The 15,736-nt window shown below is 45.4% G+C and overlaps 2 protein-coding genes across 4 annotated transcripts in view; one reads left to right on the top strand and one right to left on the bottom strand.

The window, feature by feature from the left end:
* Positions 1-8,564, bottom strand: part of COQ6 (coenzyme Q6, monooxygenase) — a 29,005-nt gene extending 20,441 nt beyond the window's left edge. Inside the window, exons 1-12 of one of the 3 annotated variants that reach the window (XM_010227256.2) lie at positions 8,390-8,564; positions 8,127-8,261; positions 7,365-7,423; positions 6,702-6,825; positions 6,141-6,271; positions 5,678-5,785; positions 5,512-5,574; positions 5,095-5,202; positions 4,562-4,764; positions 3,409-3,524; positions 2,823-2,989; positions 1,356-1,503 (exon numbers count right to left, since the gene is read on the bottom strand). In XM_010227256.2, coding sequence (XP_010225558.2) covers positions 1,474-1,503; positions 2,823-2,989; positions 3,409-3,524; positions 4,562-4,764; positions 5,095-5,202; positions 5,512-5,574; positions 5,678-5,785; positions 6,141-6,271; positions 6,702-6,825; positions 7,365-7,423; positions 8,127-8,261; positions 8,390-8,564 — 1,419 coding nt within the window. In that variant the 3' untranslated portion in view covers positions 1,356-1,473. Of the gene's footprint in view, positions 1-1,355; positions 1,504-2,822; positions 3,073-3,408; positions 3,525-4,561; positions 4,765-5,094; positions 5,203-5,511; positions 5,575-5,677; positions 5,786-6,140; positions 6,272-6,701; positions 6,826-7,364; positions 7,424-8,126; positions 8,262-8,389 lie in introns of those variants that run through there. The other 2 variants (XM_088529256.1, XM_088529257.1) reach the window with 2 other exon arrangements.
* Positions 8,565-9,813: 1,249 nt separating this feature from the next.
* On the top strand, positions 9,814-15,216 carry FAM161B (FAM161 centrosomal protein B). Its single transcript, XM_010227266.2, has 7 exons — positions 9,814-10,387; positions 11,242-11,579; positions 11,981-12,108; positions 12,551-12,718; positions 13,211-13,310; positions 14,632-14,762; positions 15,007-15,216. The coding sequence occupies exons 1-7, from the start codon at positions 9,814-9,816 to the stop codon at positions 15,092-15,094; spliced, it is 1,527 nt and encodes a 508-aa protein (XP_010225568.2). The 3' UTR covers positions 15,095-15,216.
* Positions 15,217-15,736: the final 520 nt, after the last annotated feature.

Raw genomic sequence — 15,736 nt, 5'->3', positions numbered from 1 at the left:
GGACAAGCAGCAGAGTTGTATCTGCCACCTGCATCTACACTAGCCCGGAAGAATACTTAAGGGTTTGGTTTTGGTGGAGGGGAGGATGGACTAGAACAAGACATGCAGCATATGTTTCTTTTCTGTCTTCTTCACCTCACACTCTGGAATTGTAAATTCGAGGTGGGAGCAGCTGCTTTCCTGTACCAAAGTTGCATCAAATGTGAGTGCTCAAGCCTTCATGTGTCAGTGGCACATTCAGGCACTAAAGCAAAACTGCTGCTATCAATGAGGGGCCTTAACTGCAGTTAGAGGAAAAGAAAAACTCAAGTTGAAGTTGCAAGAAACTGTAGAATTGAGCCCCTCCTGTTTACATCTGAATTACCCATGGCGGTTTGAGGATCTAGAGAAGCCAGTCAAGTCCTCACACTTACCTAGGGCAGTGAGATTATTTATTATCTTAACTAAAGACTAAGCAGCTCTGTAAGAGAAGCGTTCCACCTGCCTTCCCCCCCCCCCCCCCCCCTTAATCTCCTTTCCATAAGGTCTTTTAGCCAGTCACTGACAGGAGCTTCTTAATGTGAGTGACTGAATAAACACAGGAAAGGCTTTCAGTCCCAACTTTCTATTTAATTATTTTTTGTAATGTTAATTCTTGATCCTGGCTAGCTCTTCACCTAAATTTTGCTCGGTAGCATTACTTAAAGTTGTGCAAGTCAAATGTCTACCACAGAAGGCTGGTGTTTGAAACCTAAGACAGAATGTCTCGAATGTCTATTTTAGTAATTAAAACATTTTTAACAATACTCAAGATGTGGTGAAGTTTTCTTTCCTAATGTTATTGTTGGCTTGCCTCTCCTTCATAGGATTGGAGAACCCTTAAGGCCAGCCCCTTCCACAAAAAACACTTTCTATTATTAAATAAAGTACAAAGAATGGAGGAGGGAAGAGAGTACAAGAAACAGACAGATTATTTACATATGTACATATATATTTTTTTAAAGGGATGTCTTGAGTTGACTCTCTTCTGCTATAAACTGTCCCCCCTTTCCCAATGCAGGAAGTGGTTAAGAACACAGCAGTGATATTAACAGCTTCAGCCCTCATGATGGGGAAACACTGAACACAGCTAAGCAGCAAAAGCTGCAGCTGGCAATAGAAAGCTCCCACCCAGCACTGCGTATGTTAAAAGATGAGATAAACTGCTCTTTCCTCTTCAGCCTTCAATGCAAAAGGCCTAAGTTAAAGGCATCCGTAGAGAGGGTTCAGTAGCTGGAAACATTACGGTGCCTTAGGTGGAAAACCCACATCCTCTTGAGAAAAGCAAGCAGAGGAGACAAATTCTGTATAAACTCGTGGATAGTGCAAAACACAGCTCAATCCTCACTTTTATTGTTAAATAAAAAATAACACCCTTCAAAGATTAAAGTTGCTTATAGTCCTTGGAGAGGTAATGCAGTCACTGACAAACTGCAGTTTCAAAATGACAAGAGGTCACTTACTGGCAAAAGCCATGATTTGCTCCTAAAAAGGGGAGGAAAAAGAAAGTATAAGTAGGTAATAAACATACTCTAGAAAGCATCTCTAGTCTCTTTCCCATATGGATAAGACTTCTTTCTCAGCCTTTTTAGTCATGTGCAGAGTAACTCTCCCTCTATAGTAGTAAAGAAGCCACAGCATTGGCCACAGCATTCCTCTGTTTCAAGAGCAGCAACAAACCTGAAGGTTGCTACGAGGCTCAGTGCTCCCAGCAGTTGCTGCTTTGAACAAAAAAAAAAAAAAAAAACAAAAAAAAAAAAAAAAACAAAAAAAAAAAACAGAAAATAAGCCCTGAGCCCTGCAGCAGCAGCAGCGTACTGCTCTCCTTTAGTGCACCCATGACAGCCACCTTTCCAGGGGTAGCTCTGAGGAAATCACTGCTCTTCCATTCACCTTGTGTGTTACTGTGACCTGACTCCAAGAAAACTTACCAGCTGCATCTAAGATGAGCAACATTTGATTGGGGGAATAAAAGTCAGATCCAGAACTGAGGAGTCTTACTTGAGGGTGCCTACACATTCTGAGAGCAGGTGGCTTCACAAATATTGTGAAATCATAGCAATTTGGTAAAAGCTGTGTGGAAATTAGGCAGCAAAGCTGCAAACAGGAAAAAAGAATTTGTGTTCATGATTGAACCTCCTTGCTATGGCTTTCCCCTGGTAACCTTCATGAGACTGGCACTGCAGCCAGCAGAGAACAATTTAGCAAGACAAACAGCAAAGAAGCAGATACTGATTGGAGCTGCACACCAGCTCCAAGCTTGGTCTTCACTGTTTTCCATGGAATTGCTTTTCCACAGTGCATTTCTGGAATGCACTTCAAGGATTCAAATTGTCACTGCTAATGAGAAACTACCTCTCCTTAAAACAGCTGAAGTTTGTGCCTTAATGTGGACAGAGAAGAACAGGCCATTTCTAATCCCTGTTTTTTGTGAACACTAATTAATGGAGTAAGGCTCTCTCCCTTTCTCCTGCTAAAGTGTTTCTACAGCATACAAATAAATGCCTTATGAGCCAGAAAGAGGGGAGGTAAAAAGAAAATTCACTGTCAACTGGGATGCAGAGAATAGACACGCCAATCCCAAGCCTGTCCCTGTACTGTACTGTAGGAGAAACCCCTAACAATCCAGCCACCAGTTATTTAGGAATTCCTTAGGCTCATGCTAGACACAAAACCTCCGTTTGAACAAGATCACAATCTCCAACCAAAATGTTTCATCAAAAAAAAATCCTCATCAGTTTGTGGAAATTTAAAGTGTAATTTTGACATTTTTTGCATGGCCCTCACTGCCGTCGGACTCCTACCTTGAGAGGAGGCAGCGCGTTGGTCACTTGCAGCCCCCACGTCCTCAGCAGCACCACGGGAGCCAGCGTTGTGGAGTAGAGCCGCTTCAGCACGTCAGTCACGGCCATCAAAGAGACGTTGTGCCTCTGGCGTGCTGTCTCAAATTGCAATAGATGTTTTAGGGAGCCTGGAAAAGATATGTACCCATATTGAAATTAAACTGCCACAAACAATGGTGCATCTTATCTATATCGCAGTCTCCACAGACATCTGAAACACAGAGAATAGATAAATGGTTCATCTTAATAAAGACGTCACTCAGCTAGCTACCTTCATCTCATCTCTTGGCCATCCAGCAGAACTAATTTTTCCTTTTAGCAGCTTTGACATTTTGGGGCTGGACACTGCATGCAAGAATCTAAGCGTCCGCAACCAGTGGAGATCAGTTTTGTTTCAAAGGCGCCTGTGCCACTCAAACACAAGGGAGCAGCTTATCCACCGTATGGCTCAGACACAAGCAACCTCACCCTGATGGCAGCAGCAAATGCCTGGAAGACTAACGATCACTAACCATCTCGCTGCTGCTAGGCCCTCTTGGATCCTTACCCAGGTCTTTGCCGTCAAAGGCTGCTGCGCTGAGGTGCTGTGTTAAACACGCAACATCACCAAAGCCCAGGTTCACACCTTGTCCTGCAAGTGGGTGGACTCTGTGTGCTGCATCCCTAGAGCAAGACAAGAGAAATTTATATCCCTTCTTGCAGAAAGCCAGAATGGTCTCTAATTTCCTTTGCTGACAAGCTCCAGAGGGGATGGGTAGAGCACTTCCCCCTGCTGTGCAATGAGCAGCACCTTTCAGCAGCACTGAATACACTTTCTCCAGCACCTGCACACTGAAACTGTGTCTCTAGTTGTAGGAAACCAGATCAGGCATGGGACAGGCCTTGATATTTTTGTAAGTGACACTGTCACAACATGAAGAACATCATGAGCCTATTTCATAAACACAAATGAGCAGACATCATCAACACAAGTGAGAAATAGGGCATCGATGGAAAGATTCTGTCACGTGCAGGCTAATGGGCAAAGGACAAGGCCAGACTCACTGACGAGGGATTTAAAGTCGGAGAAACAAGCTGAAATTTGAGCATAAAGCATAAGAACATGCTCTTGTCCATTAACAAGGCATGAAGCAGAGGCTAACAAGGTGGTATCTGACATACACGATGACATCCAATGGTTGCTGTAAGCTACCAGTGTAGCACAGTGATGGGACCTAAAAAAAAAAAAAAAGCCCATGCAACCTTAGAGTAAAAAAGATGAGCTATTTTCCCTTCTCTGTAGACCACTGCACAAGAGCCCATGACATTCCATCAGGAATAATCTGTAAGTTTTGTCCTTTGTGTTAAAGAAAAGTGAAAACTCCAACTGGTACAGAAAATGGCTGCTTGGTTGTTTGGGGAAACAGAGTTTCATCACAAGATACCGGATTATTCTGCTGGACTGAACCATCCAGAAAAGGAAAATTACTACCTCCCAGTTTACATCAAAAGCACGCAAGGGACTGATAGCTATAACAGGACTTTGTTCACACAAGCAAATTATACGAACTGGTCCTGGATAATGTCAAACTGAAATCAGGAATGTTTGTCTAACTACCCGATGTGTTAAATGGGAAAGGAACCAAAAGTGGCAGCAGCACCAGACGTGCTCTACTAACGCCTGCACCGCTCGCTCGCGCGAAGGCTCCAGGGGACCTTACCCGATGAGGGCCACACGGTGCTGCACATACTGCGTCGCGTGCCCCACTCCAAGAGGAAACAGAGCTCGGCTTTCGGGATCTACTTTGGCAACGCTTGGGGGCAGCTGGCGGACGGCAGTGCCCGAAGGCCTCAGGACTGAAACAGCAGATCGAAACATGGCCCCAGCAGCGTCAATGAAATCAGTATGGTTTATGTTGCTCCACTGAAGCCAAAGAAATAAAGCTTTAGATATTGCCCCAAACTGGATGTACAGAAGAATCTGAGCTAGCTCCAAATACTGAACATCAACCACTCAGACAAAACTAGATATGAGAATATACTGTCTTCTACTGTGACTTTTGGAACTAGCTTAATTCAATTATAAAGGATCGTCCTTTCTTTGCTGAGTGCCTTTCCAATATCACCCTCTCCATAGGAAGGAACTTGAGAATCCACCTCTCCCACTGCAGTTTTTTTACACTGTAGGATTCCATCGTATTTCTCATAATTGCAGCAAAGTTGGTCTCATATTTACCACAAGGCTGATACTCACAAAGGCCGAGTTGATGCTGTCAACAAAACGTTCCTCATCCATAGCGAGGAGTTCTGAGGCATGTTCGTGTGATGTAGACCAAACCAGAGAGCTGGCAGTGTCAGAGAGCTAGTGAAGAAAACCTCAAGGGTCAGGATCAAGAGAAAAGGAAACAAAATCCCCACCCAACACAAGAACTTCCCCAATCCTCTACCCCCATCAATCCACCTGCACATCACTTTTCCAGCCCACATTGCTACAACTGGGAAACACCACAGACAAAATGAGATGGCAGGGGCGAAATCAAAAGTTATAAATGAAAAGTATAAGGTAAACTCTTAAAGGACAGAACCAACGTAGCAAGGTACACACAGAAGCAAAGGACTTTTTAGCCTGTTCTTTTTTAGTAAGAAATGCAGAGGTCACTAGGTATCTTACCGGGAGAAGCGCAATTGGCCCTGTGGGAAGGAACCTCTGCCAAGCTACGTTATTGTCTGTGGCCTAGAGCAGGAAGAAGCAAGGAGACGGGTAAGAACTCATGATTAGGTGTCCCCTCTTTAGGCTCTTGTGCTGCTCGGGAAAGAGCCGGTTTGCAGAATCTCGCCTCAGACAAGTGAAGAGTGGCCACCACAGCTGACTGGTCGTACTGATGCTCCATGTTCAGAATTTCAGCTTCCTTCCGGACCATGGAGTTATGGCCGTCTGCACCAATCTGCAAAACAAAGATACAAGGCAGCTTCACCAGCTGCTCCTAAGAAAGCCAGGGTTCCACCCCAGAAGTCTCTCTCTGCATGCAGACATATTTTTGTTTATTTAAAAAAGACTCTTCCAAGCACATAAAACATGGCCTTTCCTACTCTTGTCCCATTCAGTACAGTCTTTTTCCCCCAGTTCCAGAGAATGTGAGGCGCTGTGTATCTCTGAGCACCCCTGACAGGGCCAGCCACTCACCCCACTTAAACCCTCCATGCGGCTGGAGCAGCACACACAGAACTAGAACCAAATCCAGTGGAGAGGACTTGGGCAACAGATGGTGCCTGATCAAGAGAAATAAAATGTTTAGTTACCAGCAGCTTCGTCTGAAGTCTGCGGCCATCAGCTAACTCGATTTGGACCCAGGGGCTCGTGTCACAGCCATGCTGGGGAAGGGGCCAGGTGTAGCCCACTGCTCTGCTCCTGTAGAAAACCTCCACCCGCTCTGAAGGGAACACAAAGCACCACAGTCACGGCACGATACAGACATAAATAAAGAACATATCACAGCCAAAGGAAAGGGCTAGCTGTGTCTTCAAGGCAAGCTAATAGATTAAAATTCCCAGGACATCCAAAAAATTTATCTGGCCAACCTCACACCCCTGCAAAGACTAGGCTGGATGGAGAACTGAGAACTGCACATCTTTTTGTTACGCCTGCGTTTTGTGAGACAACGTTCTGGAGACACTCACAGGCCACACAGCTCGAACACAGTCCCAGAAGACAGATCCCTCCTCCCACCATTCGAGAAACTGCCTGGGTCTCAGTTACTTGTTACACGGATTTTCTTTCCTCCTGTTGTCACTTGGCATCAGTGGAAGGGACGTCATGGAAAGCTCTGCAGGAACTTAGGTATTAAAGAGTTTGTCCATCACCTGCTACCACCTCCAGCTGTTTTGTGAGCGCAGCCATAATGACATCGTTCTCCACTATGTAACCCATGTCCTCCAAGTTGTCCCTCTCAAAGCTGATCATGGCTTCCGAACAAGCATCCCACACCTATGAATTAAAAATACAACACAGTACATAAAGCTATATGGTAAACAACAGTTGCTATTTTAGGGCTTTCATAAGTAAGCAGGCAAGCCAGAGAAAAATGTCTCAAACTACTGCCCATTTCCAGCTGTTTAGGCACATCACATAATTCCTTTCGTAAATGATCTATCATCTATCCCAAAAACTCATTGCAAAAACAAAAGAAAGTCTTTCATCTTTGGTACTTCCTGAAGTAGGAAGTACGGATGTAAAGATAACCCTACTTTTACTCCCAAAACACACTTTATTTATGTTTTTCCTGATTAGTTCCCCTGCCTCAATATCTGCAGTTTCCACTGGGAATCAACCTTTCAGCCTCTAACACCCACACTTTGAGAACATGCATTTCCGAGAAGGCTGCCCCTGCCCCAAAAGCAACAGGAGTCATTAGCAGCGCAACCTGCCTTTGCCAAAGTAATGAACTTTGGATCATTAGTCTAAGCATTGCTAAGAATTCAAAATTAGCCGGACACATAGCATATTTGTAGCTGTAATTAGGGCACCTGCATTCGTCGAAACGATTTGAATCTCAGGCTGCAGACATGATCCCAGGCACCAAAACCTGAAAAAGAAAGGTGAGAAGTGCATGGGGATAGAGGCACACAGGCGACAGAGACCTCCCAAAACCTGATGTTCGCTTTGAGCTCTCTCCCGGGTACCAGCAGTAACTTCTTGCTGGGACTCCACAACTGTCTAGCTCTGCCTGGATATGTTTACAGCTCCAGCATCACATTGTTTTGCTGTTAATGCAAAAGCCGTGGAAAAGCCAAGCCAGGTTTCCAGGAGTTACCGCTGTGACGTGTGCGGTCAGTCCTCACTGCTCCAGCAGCTAGTAGTAAAACAGAAGGGCAAATTCATGGCAATACCCTTGTTCTGAACTTTCCCTTCTCCATAAGGGATCAATGTTCAAACATGCCTTCGAAAAGACAACCCACCAGGAAAAGGGAGCTCCTTCAGGACACTGAGGATGTGGAAAACACAAACCCATGTTGTGAACAGTGCATTTGAGGTGTGAGGGAGAGCAGCTTGGGACTTTAGGCCTGGTGTCACAGACTTATGTAACAAACATATCAGAATGCGGATACCTGCTCACTAAACAAGCCTCAAACAATTCTCTCAATTCAGCACATAATGCTAATAGAAAATATCAAATAATTGGGTACATTTAGGATGAAGGCAAGCCTCAAAGGGGCCAGATGTAAACCAGTTAAAACCAGCTCAAACTGGCAGATAAAGACGCAGAAGGAAGCAGCAGCTGTACTTACTGCCCAGGAGCGCTGCGGAGCCGGGCGAGATGGAGCTCACCCTGTTGCTGTACGCAGCCGGCAAGCGGCCGGGCTCCTTCCTGGCTCCAGCCTCCAGTAGAGCAATTCTCTTACCGCGGAAATGGATATCGTGCCCTAGAAGGAACAAGGACCCGCTTTAGTGCCACACTCCCCCGCAGGGCCCCGCTTTCGCCCCGCTTGCACCGAGCCGCACAGCGCGTTTCCGCGGAGAGCCCGCGCAGCAGGGCCCGAGCCGCCCTTACCCAGCGCGGCGGCCATGGCGCTGCCCACCAGCCCGCCGCCCGACACCACCACGTCGTAGAGCGGCGGTGGCGCCGCGGCAGCGGCGGTGGCGGCGGCGGCCGCCCGGGCCGGGACCCGCGCGCGGGGCCGCCCCCGCAGCGGCGACAGCAGCGCCCGCCCGCACGCGGCCGCCATCGCTGCGGAAGTGACGCAGCGGGCGCCCGCACGGAAGAGGCTCCGGGAAGCCATGGCAACGGCGGCGCGCGGCCGCCCCGTTCCCTAGGAGACCACGAGCGGCGCCGAAGCCCGGTCTGCCCTGGAGCCTTGATTGGCCGCTTGGGCCGTGACGCAAGAGAGGGGCGGGCCCAGCGCGGCGCGGCCGTAGCGGCGCCGCCAGCCCCGCCCTCCCGGCGCTCCCTTGTCCGGGCGCCCCCGGCCGCAGCCTCGCGCGGGGGAGACGCGGCGGGGCCGCCGCCGCCCCCGGGGCTCCCGCCCCCGGCGAAGGCAGCGAGCGCCCCCGGCGAAGGCAGCGAGCACCCCCGCCCCGCGGCGGGCGGCTCCTCCGGGACTCGCTCCTTGTGCGCCCCCAGGTAGGACGGGGCGCTCCGCGCGCCTTGGGTGCGGGGCGGGCAGACCGGCCTCTGTCGCTCACGCACAGCACAGACAGAAGCGGAGTTGGAGGAGGAGATGGGGCAGACAGCAGCGAACAGGCTTGGCCGGACAGGAGCCTCTTCGCACACCATCAGACCCGCTGTCTCCTCTGTCCTCTCCCTGCACTTATGCTCGGGCTTTCTTGGCCCACCGTTATCCCTGCCGCTCCTTGTGTGTGATTCTCCCCTAAACATCTCGTCACAAGTTTAACCCAGTCCCACCCTGAACCTCAGGTATAACATAAGAAATTCACTAATTTCAGAGAGAGCCACAATAGTCTTTTTTTCCCCTTATTATCAATTACATGATCATCTTATCAGCTACAACGTTTCTAGCAGAGGTCCTTCAAAGTTAGGCTTAATTGGTTGGTTCCTTGTAATGGCCCTTCCATCAGTGTCTTGGGACTGTGGGTCCTTGCTACTGTCTCCATTATCTGCTGTTCGTTAGGATTTGTGCATCTGTGTGCTGGATTTATGGTCTCTCCTGCTTCTTGTCTTTTTTATGTTGACTAGCTCTTAGTTGGAATTGGTTGGAATTTTGTGTTTGACTTGGGACCGTTCTGGCAACAAATAGTATTCCAAAGCTAAGTAGGGAAAAGGGCTATTTCACACGTGGAAAACAGGAAAGCAGAAGTTATGCCCACAGACTGGGTAGCAAAGAAAAACAGATGGAGATCAGTAAGACTTAGGTCTGTGTTTCAACACCCAAGCCTATAGGAAATATTTCCCTTATTCCACAGTCTCCCATCTTTTTCATTCCAGTTTCTAATAATATTCCTTGTTTCCCATTGATAATGTTGTTTTCCAGTCATACATCTGGTAACAAAAGACAATCCAGTTCCCTGACTGACCTCACGTTGGACAGCGCTTGGGATCAGCAAAAGACTCACTTATTCCCGAAATCCTCCATGAGGCCCAAGAGCGCCTCGTCTCCCTGGATCCCCTCCGTCACCATCCCGCAGCCCTTCCGAATGACCCTGCGCGAAGCTCGCAGGAGGTCCCAGCTCATGAAGTCACACGTGTTTCTCGACCTAGACAAACAGCAAGACAAAAGGCAAAGCCAGGACGAAGCAGAATGCCAGAAACAATTCCGGGCGCAGCCCGTGCCTGCCCACGTGTTCCTGCCTCTCTACCAGGAGATAACGGAACAAAACGAGATTCGCAGGCAAATAGCAACGCAGAAAAGAAAGGAGTTGCTGCTCTCCAGTCAGCGGCCCTTCAGTTTCCTGGAGAAGGAGGAGAGGAAGAAAGAAGCCATCCGACAGAAGTTCCTGGCAGCAGCAACCCCGAAAGAGAGCTCCAAACAGAAGCAAGTCAGTAGAAAAGTCCCCAAGTCCACATATGACCCACTTGGAGATAAACTCAAAGGTAAAAGCCAGGGCTCCTCCTGTGAGGAGAGGCCTGTGCCTCAGTGCTGGGTTCTCAGATCATGGCCTACGCAGTGATACTCGCAGCATAAAGCCAGTGTCATTATGTCTTCTAGGGGAGCATTTCATAACTCAGTAAAATAGATCTAAAAAAAAGCATCATTTTTCCAAACAATAGTATATATTTTTTTAAAAGCAAAAAATAACAAGTTTATCTACATTTTTATAAATATTTAGTATAGCACAGGACAGTTTTGCACCATATCTCAGAGATGTTCCTTCTATGAAAAAATTGACACAGAAATTACAAGACAAGATCTATTCTCTACATGCTAGTTACTCCAACATAGACAAACACTGCTGGATACTACATAGGAAAGTCATCATCCATTACAAGTACGTTTGAAGTACAAGTACATTGTGATCCTGTCTGGATCACATTGTCAATGTAGTGACACGAAGCCCCATGTGAAAATTAGACCCTTAATTAGCACAACATTTCTGCAAGACAAGGGCAGAATAACCTGGTACCCATAGAGAACAGGGGTATGTGGAGAATGTCTGTTCAGTGTCTTACCCTAACATGAGGAAGAAACCTTCCTAGGAATTAATGGCTGAGGAAGAGACACTCCAGGTTCTAGGGATTTTTTGGTAGGGATTTGTTTTTCTGCTGAGTGAGGTGGGACAGGGAAAGCGTGGAAAGGGAACACAAGATGTCTGGTCTCCTATGTTAGCAGCTGCCATAATTTTTTTTTAAAAAAGGGAGGGGGGTGGTTAGAGTTGTGCACTGGCAGTTTCACACCCTTTTACACCACTCATACTCTTCCTCCCATTGCTTTGATTTTTACCCATTAGAAGCTGAACTCCTCAGAGAAATACGCATTCAGATGAGAGCCAAGGACTTGCTAGAAAGCTCCGTAGCTCCCATTGATCCTAGCAACTGTAAGAGGGAACCTCAGTCCCGAACTGCCACTAGAACTAAGCAAGAACGGCTCAGCTTCTTGCAGGACAAAAGCTTCAGCTTCAAGCCAAGGATTAATCTGACAGTACCCGACTTTGAAGGACTTTACTGGGCCTTTCAGAGGGATGCAATAAGGAGATGTGAAATCAAGGAGGCAACTCGTACTAAGCCTTTTAAACTAAGGACATCCAATCTCCGCTGCAGGCAGAGGCAGGCTAAGGAGAAGACCAAGGTGAGACGCCGGGGTGTTTCTGCGGTGCTGTTCTCTCCCATCCAAATGGCAAGTTTATAAATGTATAGCTTTTTTTTTTTTTTTTTTTTTTAAATCAATGGATGATTAATGTTCTTTAGTGGGACCCCTGGGACCCTACAGAATTTTAGGGCAAACCAGTCAAAGAATTTTACACAAAGAAACGAGCTATGGCAACTAAGGCTCAGCCCATCCTTCTGTGTTCCTAATCAAGTCTCCTTGCTTGTTGCATCCATGACCCAATCCCCATGTTAATCCATGCTGCTGGAAGAGAGAAGAATGGGTGGATTGCCCATGTGTCCCAACTGATCTCTTTGGTAGGCAAAGAACAGGAGATTCTGTACTGTGAAAAAATACACTAAATCAAACTCCCTTTCTTTCAGGGTTCGCAGCAACTTTCCAAGGTTTCCGTGCATAAAAGTCATTCTCTGACTGGACTTTCTTCTCTGTCTTCCAATACCCTTCCGGTGCATATTACGGATGCCACAAGAAAACGAGAATCTGCTATTAGGTAAGTAGAAAAGTTTGTCTACACGATCGTACCCCAACTAATAACAAAAGTGGAGGAGGGAAAGAAAAATAAAGCTTTCTCTCATCATGTCAGCTACATTTCCCATATTTTAAATGTGTAATATTTACTGAAAAAAGAGGCATTTCCAGCTTCAGTGACATGCCTTTTCCTGTCGCATTCTTTTGTATTACCATGCTGCGTTTTATACCCACATTTGCTTGTATCAAACACCTACTAACCCTTTATAAATGTTTCTCGCTATAGCTGAGGATCTTTCCTTGGTGATTCTTGCCCTGCTTCTCAGCTCTTTTTGAGTTGCATAGCTGCCTCTCTGAAGCTGCTTTTCTCCATACCAGATTACAAAAGTGCAATTCCCAGCTAGCACATGGTCCAGCACTCTGAAGTGAACTTGTTATCTCATTACGAATTTTCATCTATTTAGATATTCCCAAGACAAGAAAAAGGAGAGGGACAAAGAAGGAAATAATTGGCTGGAGAAACACAAAAGGAAGTGCCAAGCTATCCATAAGTCAGTGAATAGCCGAGCAAAAGCCCTGGATCCGCATAAAAGTTTGGAGGAAACACACAAAGAGAAGGCAAAACAGAACTGGTGAGTACACATAGGTAATTACTGCAATAACTGAGGATCATCAGATAATTCTTTAAGAAGTATTTAGCCTAAGAGCCTACTTTCCCAACCTATTTTTTTGGCTACCATTCACATTTATTGGCATATATTGGCATCCATTTCACATTTATTTGCATTTCTTGGCAGACCAGCACTGTTCTTTCAAAATGGAATAGTTTCTTTTAGGTCAGCATTTGTAGAAAATAGTTTTCTACAAGCAAGCCAACTGAAATATGTCATTTGGAAAAACATATATAAGATGAGGTTTTGTAAAAATATGAACACAGGTTCTCTGCTCACCCTCTAATAGTAAAGTTTTATTAGGGGTACCTAACTTGCCAGAAATAGCAGAGTGTTTTGGCCAGCATTCAGAATCAAGACAATTACCAGAGAGGTTGAAAATAGTTAGTGAGAACTCCTGGTTCCTGAGCAGTAAGAGGGAATTCTGTTAGACAGGGAACCTTTCTATTTCAGGCAAAGTATCACTGAAAGAACAAAGGAATATAGAAAGGAGCTGGAAGAAATGCAGCTGCGAGTCAAGAACAGACCATACCTCTTTGAACAGGTCACCAAGGTAACTGCTCAAGTTCCAGAGTTTCTAGATGATAGGATACATTGTCTTTCACTTAAGACAGGCATTAGAAAAATCTAGTCTCAAGTTAATCTTTGAAAATAAGATACAAATGTTTGTGTAGTCTCTAGATACACTCCAATTAACGCAGGAAAAGCCACTTGAGTGTTTTTAAAACTCCCTCCCATTCCTTGAAAACCACTCAGTTATTTCATGGTTGTAGGGCTTTCCAGTACAATTGCAACTTCCAACTGCAATAAACATAGTGATAAACATATAGGGCCTGACCAAAATTAAGGCTTTATCATTCCAGATATTGTATCAATACCTGATTCTGCCATGAATACAATAGTTTATAGTCTAGACATTTTATTTTTCTTAAACCTTTTCCAGTGAGATTTTTTCTTTGTATCTCTAGTGCTACTTGAAAACAAGGTCAGTGATAGTTAAGTCACTTTTATCATCTGCAGGCTCTGCAGTCTGTGGTTATGTTCAGCACATCTCATCCGTAACACGGCACCCTTTGCATATCTATATTATCCTAGAAAGGAAGATACAAATCTTACACTGTAGAAAATATTTTTGTCTCAGCATTCCCTTCCAATATATCGCTAGATGCTGATTTAAGATTTCACAAACATTCTCTTAACTAAAGGATGCAGAAAACACACTTGTGTGATAGATTTTTATAATATTTATGTTTGCTCATTTGGTAAAAATTAGCCAGTATCAATACCATTCACTCACCTTGAGACAAGACTTCTATCCATCCATATCCACCTTAATATTTTGGAAAGATTCCAGGCCTCTGGAAAACTGTCAGCTGTTTAGACAATGTTTACAAGTCAGTAAAGAACTAAGATGCCTGTTTTTCAGCTTCTGAATATGAACTGATTTGAAGCTCTTCACAAGCTCAGTTTATGGAGCTCCGCTGGGGTGAGCGCTTACAGGTTGCAGTTGACTGGGCTTCCCAAATTTATCGCAACTCCTTTTTTTTCCCCACATATTTTCAATTAAGAGTGTGAGAGTCAGGACTCGGGCATGAGTGCGCTAGTCTGTTAAGACTGAGGTGTACTAAAGGCAGGGGAGCAGGAGGGAGAGTAAAAGAGCAGAAGCAGAAGGTGAGCTCCTGCTTTGAACAAGCTGTAGAATACAGTTTCCTAGTATTTAATGTTGGTACTGAGCTTTAGGGATGACAGTAATACTGGATAGGGGCTTTGTTGCCCTGTTGTTCTCATGAGGCGTATCAGCCATGAATTGAAAGCTTGACCAGTATGTGGAAGCCCAGTTCTGCATGCTTACTGTTTAAGTTTCAACTTCATAGCATGGTGCTCGTCGAGAAGCAGAGCGTCACTACAGACGCACCCTCCAGCAGGTTGGGCTAACTGAAGAATTCATAAGGAAAAAAGGAGAAGATGCCCCAGGCTTTCTGGAAGAAGATTCTGACATTCACAGGTAATAATATAACCCTTTTGCCTTTGAATATAAGTATTTTCCTTTTTTTTTATGAAAGCATGTCAGTTTGTATCACTTAGTGCGGGCAAAATTAAACCAGCTCTGCTCATTTTATTAAGCATTGTGGCTTCTCTGCATTACCTCCTATGAGTGCCAGGCAAGCCTTCTGCTTGCGCCCAGGACAAAGCAGGACACACAGACACGCAGAGCAATTCCAGTGCTGAGACTGTTACTGTTTCTGCAGAGTCCCGGAGCGCTCGAGCGAGGAGAACTGCACTGTAGAGGAAGGAGAGCTCCAAGAGGAACAGAGAAGAAAGGAGATGGCAACATAAGACCTAGCAGAAAACTCCACTGCTCATCTCTTGGTTATTTTTTTTTTAATTGAAGGTTCTCAGGTTAATCTTCAGGAACATACTGTTCTAGGATAACATCTAAGAATTGCTCTGTGATGAGAGGCAAGAACTTAACTCCTGCTTAGAGCACTTCCTGCTCAACCCAACCAACATGGCAGCCTCCCTCACAAGTGTTCCTTGTGGGAGCTATTCCCAGTCTTTCAAGAGACTGCTGAAATGAAAGGAAAGTTAAAAACATTCAAGCACTAGCTCTGTATAAAAGTAGATATGAATGACTGAAGAGATGCACCCTTTAGCATTAGCTCCGTGTGGGCATGTACAGAAGCCTAGAAAAAAGGCAGAATTCCTTTCACTGTGCTAAAACCTGGTTTACCCATATATATGTTAGAACAAATGTAAATAAGATATTTATATAGAGTAACAGGATGAGGTTACCTCATAACAAGAGTCAGAGATAAGTTCTTCTCTGGCATGTTACCTATCCACTTACTAAGTAGCAGTTCTGCTCCCTCCTCCTTCTAGGAGGAAGCAATGTTCTTTCTATATTAATACATATCCCATATTCCACTATTTAAAACTCACTTTTAAATCCCTATCATGTTTTTAATTTGACCTGAAAAA

The sequence above is a fragment of the Tinamus guttatus genome, unplaced genomic scaffold, assembly GCF_059628265.1.
Source record: "Tinamus guttatus ecotype Peru unplaced genomic scaffold, ASM5962826v1 Tinamus_guttatus_pri_ptg000327l, whole genome shotgun sequence".
Lineage (NCBI taxonomy): Eukaryota > Metazoa > Chordata > Aves > Tinamiformes > Tinamidae > Tinamus > Tinamus guttatus.
Note: the sequence above shows the minus strand (reverse complement) of the source record. Positions and strands in the feature narration are given on the sequence as shown.